Here is a 13,710-nt window from a genome sequence, read left to right on the forward strand (position 1 = left end):
GGATTTGGAATTGATTGACCGGCCGAACCTAAAGGGTGCTCAACAATGGCTCCTTTTCATTCTGGAGAAAAGTGACCAGTGGGGTCCCACAAGGCTCTGTCCTGGGCCCAGTGCTATTCAACATCTTTATCAATGACTTAGATGACAGGATTCGGGGCATATTTATCAAATTTGCAGATGACACCAAATTAGGAGGAAGAGCTAATACTCCTGAGGACAGGATCAAAATTCAAAACGACCTGAATAAACTAGAAAGCTGGGCCAAAGCTAACAAAATGAAATTTAACATGGAGAAATGTAAGGTACTGCACTTAGGGTGGAAAAATGAAATGCACAGATATAGGATGGGGGACACCTGGCTGAACGAGACTACATGTGAAGGGGATCTAGGAGTCCAACTAGACCACAAGTTGAACATGAGTCAACAGTGTGATGCAGCAGCTAAAAAGGCCAATAAAATTTTAGACTGCCTCAATAAAAGTATAGTATCTAGATCAAGAGAAGTAATAGTGCCACTATATGCTGCTTTGGTCAGGCCCACCTGGAATATTGTGTCCAGTTTTGGGTACCACAATTCAAAAAGGACATTGAGAAACTGGAGTGGGTCCAAAGAAGGGCGACTAAAATGGTGAAGGATGTGGAAACCATGTCCTATGAGGAACAACTTAGGGAGCTGGGGATGTTTAGCCTAGAGAAGGGAAGGTTAAGAAGTGATATGATAGCCCTGTTTAAATATTTGAAGGGATGTTATATTGAGGAGGGAACAAGCTTGTTTTCTGCTGCTCCAGAGAACGGTCCACCTCAACATTAGGATGAACTTCCTGATGGTAAGAGCTGTTCGACAGTGGAACACACTCCATTGGAGAGTGGTGGAGTCTCCCTCCTTGGAGGTCTTTTAAGCAGAGGCTGGATGGCCATGTCGGGGATGCTTTGATTGAGAGTTCCTGCATGGCAGGAGATTGGACTGGATGGACCTTGTGGTCTCTTCCAACTCTACATTTCTAAGATTCGAAATCCCTTGCTTGGTTAGTGAAGGCAGGGAGAGAAAGAGGATAAGATGGCACAGCAGAAATAAAAAGAGGAAGGGTTGTGAAGGAAGGAGCCCTGGTGGCGCAGTGGTTAAATGCCTGTACTGCAGCCACTCACTCAAAAGCACAAGGTTGCGAGTTCAAGACTAGCAAAAGGGCCCAAGCTTGACTCAGGCTTGCATCCTTCCAAGGTCGCTAAAATGAGTACCCAGATTGTTGGGGGAAAATTAGCTTACAGTTGTAAACTGCTTAGGCGCTATGAAACAGTATATAAATGAAGCTTGTTTGTTTGTTTGTGAATACTGAGGAAAGAGAGAGAAGTTACATTATATTAGAGGAGAAAAGGGAAGATTAAGAGCAGGGAGGTTCTGGAGCAAGTAAAGAAAAACATGTCCTATCACAACAGGAGACAGGAATAAAACTGACCTTTCTGGGGGTCACTTCCCCTGGTAGAGGCACTAAAAAGGTCTACCTTTCCTGCTTTTGGATCAAGTAGGACAAACAACCCATCTAAAAGATTTTTCCCTGTTCCCCACTGGGCTAGAGTAATTTAGACAAACATACTCCCTATTCACTGAAAAACTAAGGATTCGAATCTGGGTTTGGAGAAATGATTTCTTTACCTGTCAACAAACCCTTCAAGTTTGTCTGCTTAATTAGATTAAAACCGTCTACCACACCTCAAAGCACCACCATTTTGTTGTTACAAAAACGCTAAACGTTTTTAAATGGTGCTGAGTTAATTTGTTCCAGTGTCAAAAACGAAGAGCCAAAAATGCCTAGGAAGCTTTGATCAAGTGACGTTTCCCTTTTAGCTTGAGAAATTATGTGTCCCATTCAGACAGAAGCCATCATTTCCCTACAGGCCTTGAGGTTTTTCATAATCAGATGTGGCTGAGAAATTATGAAAGATTCATGAAAGGTAAATAGATTGTTGTTAAAAGTCTATGCCAAGATGTGACTTTCTTCACAATGATAAAAGCAGAAAGCAGAGTTAAATTAATTGGCACAGTGCTGAAACTGTTGCTTACCAGTTGCACACTGATACTAGAGCACTGGATCACCTCCTAATAAGAAAAACTCTCTTTGTACACACTTTACCAATAAACATATTTCTTTAAAAGGCAGCATAACTGAATGTGCTTTCTTTAGGATAATGTGGGCCCTCAGTATCCATTGGGGGGGGGGGGGGGGGGAGATCCATTCCGGATCGTCCTCATGAATGCCAAGCTCCACATATGCTCAAGTTGTATAAACTTCAATGGTGGTGCGGCTGCACCACCATTGAAGACAATGGCGCTTTGGAGGAGCTTCCTACTTCTGCTCTCCCCTGCCTGTCACCTTTCTCCTCTCTTCTCCCCCACCGATGCTTCCTCCTCCTGCCTTCCTCCTCCTCCTCCCACCTTGCGCCGCGCCTTCCTCCACTTCCTCCTCCTGCCTCACCTTCTTCCTCTGCCCTCCTGTAATCTTGCTATCCGCGTATGCTCAAATATGCGGATGGCAAGTCCGTGGATAAGGAGGGCCCACTGTACTAGTTTTGAAGTTATATTAAGATATTTGAACATGTAGGATAAAAATAAATGTCACACAGTCATACTCTGTTATTGCCTGCTTGCGTTGCTCAGTATCATCACGTATTTTTTGAAGTTTGATATCCAGAGTGGTGAGTTTTTCCCTTCTAACAGTAACCATCCTTTTCAAGGACATTTCTTCAATCTTGGCATTCTTTAATCCACTTTTGCTATTCTCTATTTGATCCTCTAGTGTTCGAATCTGGAATGAGAATGTTTTGAGAGAGGTCAAGAATCAAGGACAGATAGAAAGATAGTTTCTCTACCAACACAATTTAAACAAAATGCCACAAAGCAACAATGTATTGACCATTGCAAATACTAAACTATTTTGCAAAAAATAAAAAAATAAAAAAAATTCACAAAAAGAAATGAATGCTTATATCAGTGGTTCTCAAACTTTTTAACCATGTGACTCCCTTTACATCTACATGCAGATGTCATGCCTGCCCCTGACATAATACATGAACCATTTTTTGTTTTGTTTAGTGGGCATATTTTGTTTGCACATTCATGTTTTAACATTTTATAAGGAAACAACATTGTACAAATTAGAACAGTTTTATTTAAATAAATTAAATACAGTATTTTACACATACTGTCTCACATAGCCAGTCACATACACCAATGCTGATATGTAGTTATGCTCTTTCATCCTCTTTATCTCATTCACACACATACCCATTTGCTCTATTAAACGCACAGTCATACAGAAACATTCACTGTATTGTCTATATATAAGTATACACAAGTGCATATGTATGTAAAAAGAGATGAAGAATATGACTGAGAGAGAGAGATAATGAATTTGTGCAGGAGACTGTATGTAAATAAACGTGTTTAAAGGAGAGTCAGAAAAAGAGCATTACTGAGTGTGGATGAGATTTAGTGTGAGAGAAAGTCACTCGCACACCAAAAATACTGAGAATGTGTGAGAGAATGCGCTGTGGCTGCAGCAAGGTCTCATCTCAAGAACTGGGGCACTGATGGGACGGGTGGGGGAAGCAACAGCTTGGGATGAAACCCCCCCCCCTAAGGTCACAATCCATTGAGTGTCCTCTTTCCTCCTACTCCTCCCTCAGGCAGAAGTGCTTCTCCAAACACCCTTCTTGCCTTTCATTTCACATCCAGGACAAAAGAAGTTTTGGAAGAGGAGCAGGAGGAAGAGGAGGAGGGGGAATCAAGGCCTCCAATCTCACAACCTGTTGAGCAACTCTCAAGCCCCACCTGGGGGTCTTGCCCCACCATTTGAGTAACTGTGGCTTATATAGCTGCATTTCCAAACAGGAAAAATATGATATAGAGTGGACTCTCCAGTATCCATGGGGATCCATTCAGGACCCCCAAGATACCAAAATCCATAGATGCTCAAGTCCCGTTGTCCTTAATGGTAGTGTGGCCACTCCACCATTAGGGACAATGGGATCCTTCCACCCTCTCCTTCCTTCCTTCCTTCCTCCCCTCTCCTTCCCCCTCCAAGGCTTTTGCCCCAGGCTTGGCTTCGGAGGTGGAGACTAGAGCTCCATCGGCCGGAAGGAGCCAGAGCCAGCTCTGGGGCTTGAGTCTCGGAGCCCCTGCCCTCAGGCCCAACACCCAGGCTCCAAGACCTAAGCCCTGGCCCTGATGCTGGCTTTGGCTCCCTTTGGCCAACAGGGCTCCAACCTCCAACCCCAAAGCCAAGCCCGGGGCAGAAGCCTCAAAGGGGGAGGGAGAGAAGGAAGGAGGAAGAGAGGGACTTCACTCCCATTTTCCCCAATGTATGCATGCACTGCCACTGATGCTCAAATTCGAAGATTTCAAGTCATGGATACCGAGGTCCACTGTATTCTGGAAAACAAATATATTGTTACCAAGGTTTTAAAAAATAACTGTACTTTTGCAGAGGCTTTTTTTAAGAGACAAGTGAGCTCTTACCTACTTAGACTGGACTGAGAAACGAACATTGGCTTACCTTGTGAGATGTTTATTTTCAGCGCTGAAGGCGGATACATCCTTCATAAGGGTTGGTTCCCCCTGTTTGCTCCAATCAGGTAGGACCTAGAGTTCTGGGTATGAACCCAGGGGAATCCATCCCTTGTTGCCCAGTCAATGAATGGCCAAGCAGAAGAATGTCTAATAACAAATTACCAAAGGCTAGCAAACAACAAAGGATCTAATATTAATTAAGAACAAACCTAGATCCTTTAACAATACCCTTTAAAGTGTATAACTGATCCCCTGGTACCGGGAACACAATCCTCAGTCTCGGGAGGGCAGGATGTCTCCGCCTTCAATGCTGAAAACAAACATCTCACAAGGTAAGCCAATGTTCGTTTTTCCAGCGGTGAAGGCGGAGCCATCCTTCATAAGGGACATACCAAAGGTCCCCTGAACTGGGTGAGAAACTGAGGTAATATCTGAATTATAAAACGGACTGTCCTGTGTTAGTTGATCTTCCAAAAGACTTGTATTGAGATCTAGAGGAAGATCTCTGGCCAGACCACTGTTGTCCGCCACCTCTGCTGCCCCTCCCACGGAAGGAACGAAAGGAACAAAAGGAAGATTGTCCCTGACGAGACGATTTTTTGTCCTCTCAGTGGGGAATGGAAGGGAGAGCCTTTTTCTTATCTTTGATTTCAATAAGGACAGGTTCTAAAGCTTCACCAAATAGCCTTACACCCCCGAGGGAAGCCAAAGTTAAATTTTGTTTAGATCTAGAATCTACCTGCCAGTTTTTTAGCCAAAAAATGTCTTCTGACAGGGACAGAAGCTGCCTTGGCACGGGCACTAAACTGAATGACATCGAGGGAGGAATCAGCAGCAAAGGCCAAGACCTTTAATAATTTATTAATTCCTTGGCGTAGCTTGGTATTGCCCCGAGGCACCTCTAATAGGAGGTCCTTGGCCCAAAGGTGAGCAGCCCTGGTTAACACAGAAGTAGAGGTGGTGGCCCTGATAGCAATGGAAGATGCCTCAAAGGACCTTTTGAGGGAAGTGTCAGCCGTTCTCTGGCAATTTAAGAGAATCTTCTCCATCTTTAGAATAGATGGCAGATGTAATGAGAGATGACACTGGAGCATCTACAAGAGGAATCTGTAGTTTGGACATCATGGTTTGAGGGAGGAAATAGAATTTTTTAACAGAAGAGGGATTGGGTCTAACCGTTGCAGGTTTTGACCATTCTTCTTTAATCACTCTCATGTATTCAGATGGGAAAGGCACCTCATCACTAGGCTCAGGGAAGGAATCTCTTTTGCCTTTGGGAAGATCAGTCTCCTCTTGGTGAGGAGTCAGTGGTTTTGTATCTAACTCAAGGACTTTAATGGCCTTTTAAAAATAAAATAGGAAAATCATCAGCAGAAAAAAGTCTGGATGAAGAAGACGAAGGATCAACAACTTCATCATCATCAGACCACTCTCCTCCCTCTGATTCAGAGGCAGAAATGGATTGGCATCTGGATAAGGCCTCATCCTCCAAAGAGTGTCTCATTTTTTTTGGCTTAGAGGACTTGACTTTAGAGGGCGCTCTATGCTTATGTTTAAGCTTAGAATGAGCAGAGACAACAATGGATGAAGCATGGTTCCTTTTTTTAATTTGAATGTGCACACCACAGAGAGTTTGGGCGCGAATTTGCCCCTTTCAGATAAGGGAATGGCGTCCCTGGATGAAGGGGAGGCAGGAGGGGAGGATGAGGACTCTCTGGCCCTGTCAGACTGGCCAGGAGGCCTGTCGCCCTCAGAGTGGGAGTCCCTGGGAGGAACTAACGAAGGCTCCTTTATGAGGCGAGCCTCCCTATTCGAGGAGGGCAGGGAAGAAGAAATGGCTGCCGTAAGGGCAGACACCAGGTTAACCAACTCTGGAGGGAGTGGTTGGGGTGTTACAGTCCTGGAGACCTCCGAGCGAGCCGCTCCCTCCCGATTTCAGGAAAGGTTACAGTAGCCGGGCGCGTTAGAGCGCGGAGACGAGGGATATCCCTCCTCAGGCTGTGCCCCGCGGCCTCCGGGCTGCATGCCAGAAGTCCAGGACAACTCTCTCCGTGCCACAGGAGCCCTTGGCAGATGTCCGGAATCGCCGGACATCCCAGGGCTGTCCATCTCCTCCATCCCACATCTAGCCTGCTACATAGGAGAAGGAAGGTAAGGGAAAGGAGGAGAGGACAGAGAAGGACAGGTTGCTCACCTGTAACTGTGTTTCTTCGAGTGGTCATCTGCGAATTCACACAAATTGGTTTATTCTGTGCCTGCGCAGCAATACTCGGAAACTTCTAGAATCTCTGGGCAGAAATAGTTCGCAACTTTCTGCGACTTTTTGGCGGTAGCTCCACCCATCCCTATATATAGCCCCTAGCGGTCCCGCTCTCTCCAGTTCCGAATGAGCCGCAAGTGCGGTAGTTAATTTAGCTAAGAGCCAGACACTAAGGGGAGGATGGGCGGGTTTGTGTGAATTCGCAGATGACCACTTGAAGAAACACAGTTACAGGTGAGCAACCTGTCCTTCTTCTTCGTGGTCTCTGCGAATAACACAAATGGGTATAGACTAGCAAGCTAAAGTCAGTGGAGAAGGGAGTGTCAATAGCATGGTTGGAATTATCAAGGTCAATATCACTGTGATAGTTAATCATAATAAAGATTAAACCAAACAGACATACTGTGATTACTTAACATTTCAACAGGTTTAATGAATGGCAGAAAGTAACACTGCCCTCCCGAAAGCTGCCTCTTGTCTGGCCCTGGCGTCCAGCCTGTAGTGTCTGATAAAAGTCAGTGGTTGGGACCAGACAGCAGCTTTACAAACATCCTCCAAAGGGACACCAGTCAGAAAAGCGGAGGATGCTGCTACCGCCCGTGTTGCATGGGCTCGAACCCGACAAGGTACCGGCCTGCCAGCCAGTTCATAGCAAAGGTGGATGGTATTGACCACCCATTTAGAAAATCTCTGAGCTGACACCGGTAGTCCTTTCTTGGCTTCAGAATAGCAAACAAAGAGTCTCTCCGAACGCCTTGTATCAGAAGTCCTGTCCAGATAAAACGCCAACGCCCTACGCATGTCCAAAGCGTGGATATGGCGTTTAGAGTCTGTGGTCGGGTTCGGAGCCAAAGTAGGTAAGACAATGTCTTGGTTCATGTGGAATGCAGACACTACCATAGGTAGGAAGGTAATGTCGGTACAGAGAACCACTTTGTCTTTATGGAAGCGCAGGAAAGGCTGGTCAGCCCGTAGAGCACATAGTTCGCCTGCGTGGCGTGCCGATGTGATAGCCACCAAAAAGGCTGTCTTCCATGTCAAGAGCCTTAAGTCCGTGGTAGCCATGGGCTCGAAGGGTTTAGAAGTTAGTCGGTTCAAGACTACGTCCAAACTCCATGCTGGTGCCGGAATGGAGGCTGGAGGGTGCAGATTGTTGAACCCTTTAAGGAACCTTCTTATGAGGGGGTCACCAAACAAAGAAGGCTTGCCCTTAAGCCAGTAGTGGGAGGATATCGCAGAGAGATAAACAAAGGCCCGCATCCACCAGGGTCATAAGGAAGTCCAGGACTGTTGGGATGGAGACTTAAGAGGGAAGGATGGCTCTGTCCCATAGAAAAGCAAGAAACTTGTCCCATTTATATCTATAAGACTTTTGTGTGGCAGGTTTCTGGGCCGCGCGGACAGCGCGGACGTTAGCAGGCAGTGTTGTCAACACTGTATCCTCCATGTCACCAATGGGAGCAAAAGCATCTCGGGATGGAGAACTTGTCCAGTGTGTAATGACAGAAGGTCGGGACGGTACTCGAGTTGGATAGTCCTGTGCGAGCCGGAGAAGCGGGGCAAACCACAGCTGCCTGGGCCACCATGGGGTGACCAGGATCGCATTTGAGCAGTCTGCTAACATTTTCGAGAGCACCCTTGTGATGAGCGGAAATGGGGGGAAGGCGTACAGTAGTCCTTGTGTCCATATGAATTGGAAGGCATCCCCCCTCGAACCTGGTGCTCGGGTTCGTGAGCAGAAAGTTGGTCTGTGGGTGTTCAGATGGGTGGCGAACAGGTCCATTAAGGGTGTTCCCCATAGGGAGAACAGGTGGTTGACCACGTCTGGGTGTAGTCTCCATTCGTAGCAAGTGGTGGATGATCTGCTGAGTTGATCTGCCAGGCCGTTTTGATCTCCAGAAAGATGGATGCATTGGAGCAAGATTTTGTGAAGAATGCACCACTCCCAGATACGAAGAGTGACTGCTAGCAATGTTCTCGACTTTGTGCCGCCTTGCTTGTTCAAATAGTACATCACGGTGGTGTTGTCCGTGAGCAGGCAAACTACACTGTTGGCAAGAATGGTCTGAAAGGCTCTGAGTGCTTTTTCCACGGCTAGCATTTCCAGTACGTTGATGTGAAGAGATGCCTCCATGGGTGTCCATCTGTCCTTTATCATGAGGTCTAGAGTATGAGCACCCCAACCTTGAAGGGATGCATCCGTGATGAGCGTGACGTCTGGCTAGGGTGGATGGAAGGGCATGCCCAAGCAGACGTTGTCGGGTTGGAGCCATCACTGTAGGGACCGTTGTACTTTTCTGGGGATGGTGAGCATCCTGGAGGGGGAATCCCACACGGAATCGAACACGGACAGGAACCAGAATTGAAGAGGTCTGAGACGGAGTCTCACCCATGGGGTAACGAAAGTAGTAGAGGCTAAATGTCCCATCACGATCTGGATATGTCGAGCCCGTAGGCGCCTGTGGCAGATACAGGGCGAGATTGCCACACAGAGGGCTCGGAACCTTGCCTGTGGAAGGAACGCTTTCTGTGCCACCGACTCCAGTGTCGTGCCTATGAAGTCCATGCGTCTGGCAGGGGTCAGATTTGATTTCTTGAAGTTGACCTGGAGGCCCAAAGCAGTGAGGAGAGAGAGGGAGAACTGAACGTCTTTGAGAAGAGTCTCCTGGGATGGTGCTGTGAAGAGCCAATCGTCCAGGTATAGGAAAACCGTTATCCCTTTCTGACGCAAGTATGCCACTACGGGCGCCATGCACTTTGTGAAGACCCGTGGGGCTGTGGAGAGGCCAAAAGGGAGGACCTTGTATTGGAAGATCTTGGTCCCGACGGCGAATGCAAGGAAACTGCGGCGATCCTCCCGAATGGAGATGTGGAAATATGCGTCCTTTAAATCCAGCGTCACGAACCAGGCGTCCTTCTGAAGAGTGGTAAAATAGAAGCAAGAGTTACCATCCGGAAACGCTTGCAGATGATAAAGACGTTCAAGCCTCGCAAGTCCATTATGGGTCTAAGACCAGAGTCTTTCTTTGGAATGGTAAAGTATCTAGAGAAAAGGCAATATCGAGCCCAAGAAGAGTCTACGGGTTTGATGGCGCCTTTTTGTAAGAGAGTGCGCACTTCGTCAAGTAGGGTGTCCGAGGGGACGGTAGAAATAAGAGCTCCGGTTGGTGGGAGCTCAGAAAACTCAAGGGCATAGCCCCTACGGACGATGTTAAGTGCCCAAGAGTCAGTTGTGATAGATGCCCAGGTGTCAAGGAAGGGTCTTAATCTATCACCAAAGGTGACGACGAGGTGCGCAGGGGGGCTTCAGAACCTCTTTTTGCCTCGGGGGTCCTTTTTCTTGTAGCCCTGTTGGGATCTGGGCTGTGATGGTTGGCGCCGGTCAGAAGGGGCGGAAGGCGAGTGAGAGGGGCGAGCCTGGGGTGCCCTGTCTGGCTGGTAAGCCCAATCTTGCGGTTGGTAACGGTACTGAGTTGGAAGGTACCAGGGGCGGTGCGTACTGTATCTCTGTCGCAGTGATTTTGATGAGGAAGCCGACATGCCGTGCTTCCTGGCCGCAGTCTTCATCCGGTATCGGAAACTCAGCTTCTCATCGGTCTCCTTATTAAACAGCCCTAAGTTGTTGAAGGGCATGTCTTCAGTCACCGCTCTCGCTTGTGGGGGTGAGATCTGAAGCATGCAACCAGGCATAGCAGCGCAGAGCTATGGACCCAGAAAGCACCTTAGATGCACAGTCTGTCGAACGCCTGGCAGAGATAATCTGCTGGCCTGCCATAAAATGGCTGCGGAGTGCAATCATCATCCGCCTTCTGTCCTCCGGGATCTCGTTAATGGTGGGGTCCATCTTTTCTGTCAGCAGCTGGATATAGGCCCCCATGCAGGCAGCGTAGTTGGCTATCTTCATGTCCAGTGCAGCAGAGGCATAAAATTTCTTAGCAAGGCCATCGAGTTTCTTGCTATCTTTGTCCATCGGGGAGGAAGACGGGCGCGGTGCAAACGTAGTCTGTGCCCCTTCCACGATGGCTGAATTCGGTTTCGGATGGTTGGAAAGCCAAGACAGTGCTGATGGCATCGCCCTGTATAGATTTTCAATTTTACGAGAGGTGGACGCTATGGTGGCAGGTGTATCCCAAGACCTCTTTGCAATCTTCTCTAACGATGGGAGATAAGCCAAGGCAGGTGGTGCTGGTGCTGAGCTGTGAATTCTTCTCTCGACAGGGTCGAGGGCATCCTCATCGGGATGAGCGACTTCTAACTTGAGGGCATCGGCCATCCTGATGATCCAGTCAGCAAAAGCTCTCACGTCATCGGTAGGGGAAGGCATTACAGGCTCCACAAACGACAACGGAGACTCCGTATTGGAGATAGGAGATTGCGAGCGAGACCGTGTGTGGGACCGAGACCGAGATCAGCTTAAACGGCCAGCAGCCAGTGAGGTGTCCCTCCTAGGTGTCGAGAGTAACATGGAGCGGCTGTTGGCATCAAAGGCCGTGTCGAGCTGGTGAGGAAACATCGGTCTGATTCTGGTGGGTCCTGGAATGTTGCGGCGAAGGTGGGAAGCTGCCACGGGCAACAGGTATTGGCCCGAACAGTGGTCATAGATGAGGTCTGGGTAGGATTCAAACAGGTCTCGATCTGGCAGGTCCTTGTCCGGTAGGTTGTAGGCCAACGCCTCATCCGCCTCTGTGCCAAGAGTGGCTCGATCCTTACGAGAGAGGGAGCAGATCCGGGGTCTGTCCCGTGGCGGGGAACGAGAACGGATCCGTGGTATGTTCCGTGGCAGGGAATGAGATCTAGGCCTGGCCCTTTGAGGAGAAAGCGGGATGTTGGAATCCGGGATTTCTCCCTCAGATTCGGAGGAGCGGTGCAAGTTCGCAATTTGGAGGTCCTCAGCTGGTACCGACAGGTGGCTGGAAATGAGGACTCCCGGTTCCAGTGGAACTGGGACTGGTGCTGCGGGTACCGACGGAATAGGAGTCGTCGTTGGCCTAGACTCAGGCGACAGTACAGTTATAGGCCTTGAATCCGGTGGAGGCACTGAGACCGTACTCGGAGGTCCCTTGTGGCGAACCTTAGGCGGGGGTGATGCCGAGCAAGCCCTCTTGGAGCCCCGGTCTGTGGCAAAAGACTTGGGGGGCCTTTGCTTGTCCCCTTGCCTCTTTCTGGGGGCCTTGGAAGATTCTCCTTCACCCTCCCCAGGAACCACCGTAGTGGAGGGTTGGTTCAAAACTTTCTCATAAAGGGCCGCTTTCAAGGTCTGGTCCCGGTTCTTTAAGGCTTGAGTGGACATGGGCTTACAGTGGGGGCAAGTGCTTGGGATATGGGTCTCCCCCAAGCAAAGCACACATTTATCGTGGCCATCGGCCATAGGAATCTTCACCCCACAATTGGCGCACCTCTTAAAGGAGGCCATTAGTGCCCCGTCCAAGCGTTTCAAGCCAAAGAAAGTCAGCCATTTACTAAGGGTCAATGTCCCAAACAGAGTCCGTGAGAATGGTCAGTCGTACTGAAGGTCAATCAATGTCCAAAGCAGAGTCCGTGAGAATGGTCAATCGTACCGAAGGTCAATAGTCCAGAGACTCTATCATAGAATGGAAGCGAGTGCTAGCGAAGTTCCTCGAGCGGCTTAGCACGGCAGAATGAAGGAACTGGAGAGAGCGGGACTGCTAGGGGCTATATATAGGGATGGGCAGAGCTATCGCCAAAAAGTTGCAGAAAGTTGCAAACTATTTCTGCCCAGAGATTCTAGAAGTTTCCGAGTATTGCTGCGCAGGCGCAGAATAAACCCATTTGTGTGATTCGCAGAGACCACGAAGAAGAAAGTTTTGTTTTGTTTTTTGGAGACGAGGAGAAGGGAGTCTGAAAGTAACCTGATGGAGCAAAGGCAGGAACTAGACTGGGCAACAAGAGGGGATGGATTCCCCCGGGTTCACGCCCAGAATTCTAGGTCCTACCTAATTGGAGCTCTGCCTTCACCGCTGGAAAATGAGATACGTTTCCCCAAACAATTGTCTTCCTTATTATTGAGAATGTTTATTGTTTTTCTACAATCTACTTTGGAAAACAGTCCCCAGGTAAACGGGGGGTAGCGTCAAAACCACATTCATGGGTGAGGCACCCTCGAACTAAAAGGATGCCCAGTGGGCTTCTGTCTTTCAGCTTCTTTTTGTGGGATCAGCCACATAACAGAGAGAAAGGTGTGGAAAGACTGGACAATACTAATGCTTGCCTGTCCTTTAAAGTGAGCACTACTGTGTCCCTGAAGTTCAGTGGGATGTGTGCTAAAGCATAAGTAGATAGCCAGGTACAGGGACCATGCCTGTCCCATTTCCCTCCTACCACTTTCCTCACAAGGGTTACACTTGCCCATTTTTTCTAAACTTGAAGTTCTATTAAAATTTTCTTTAAAAAGCTATTTCAAGCCTTTAGAATTTACTGGTGGGCTTAGCATTTATATTGAGAACCCCACAGAGGAGTTTATTCTCCATATCTTGTTTTGGATAAGCAGCCATGGGCCTGCACCGAAGTGACTGAAGGTCTCAGGCACTCCACAGGCTACATGATTACCTCAACTAAAGTAAGAAGAATCTCTGCTGCTGTCTCTGTATCATTGATTGGATATTGGGGATGCCTCTCCCATGCAACCACCAGGTGGTTGGATCGGCCTATGGTGGGAGTCTAACCCAAGGGCCAGTGTTATTTTGCATGTTAGCTGTCACTATATCTTACATCATTAGTCAAGAACTCCAAAACACAGGTATACCTCAGTTAATCACAGAATTATAGTTGGAAGAGACCACAAGGGTAATCTGGGGCAGCAGATGTGTCTCTCAACATAACTTCTTTAATAGAACGTTTGGTACGAGAGGCAGCAATAAAATGGAAA

General features: G+C 48.0%; 1 protein-coding gene across 2 annotated transcripts in view; it reads right to left on the reverse strand.

Moving 5' to 3' along the window:
- Window positions 1–13,710, reverse strand: part of NUF2 (NUF2 component of NDC80 kinetochore complex) — an 84,636-nt gene that overhangs the window by 18,097 nt on the left and 52,829 nt on the right. For both annotated transcript variants that reach the window (XM_089516065.1, XM_089516066.1), the window contains one exon: window positions 2,626–2,801. In XM_089516065.1, the coding sequence (XP_089372191.1) occupies window positions 2,626–2,801 (176 nt within the window). The remainder of the gene's footprint in view (window positions 1–2,625; window positions 2,802–13,710) is intronic.

This window comes from Sceloporus occidentalis, unplaced genomic scaffold, assembly GCF_023333645.1.
Source record: "Sceloporus occidentalis isolate IW3139 unplaced genomic scaffold, rSceOcc1.0.p SCAF_3, whole genome shotgun sequence".
Classification (NCBI taxonomy): domain Eukaryota; kingdom Metazoa; phylum Chordata; class Lepidosauria; order Squamata; family Phrynosomatidae; genus Sceloporus; species Sceloporus occidentalis.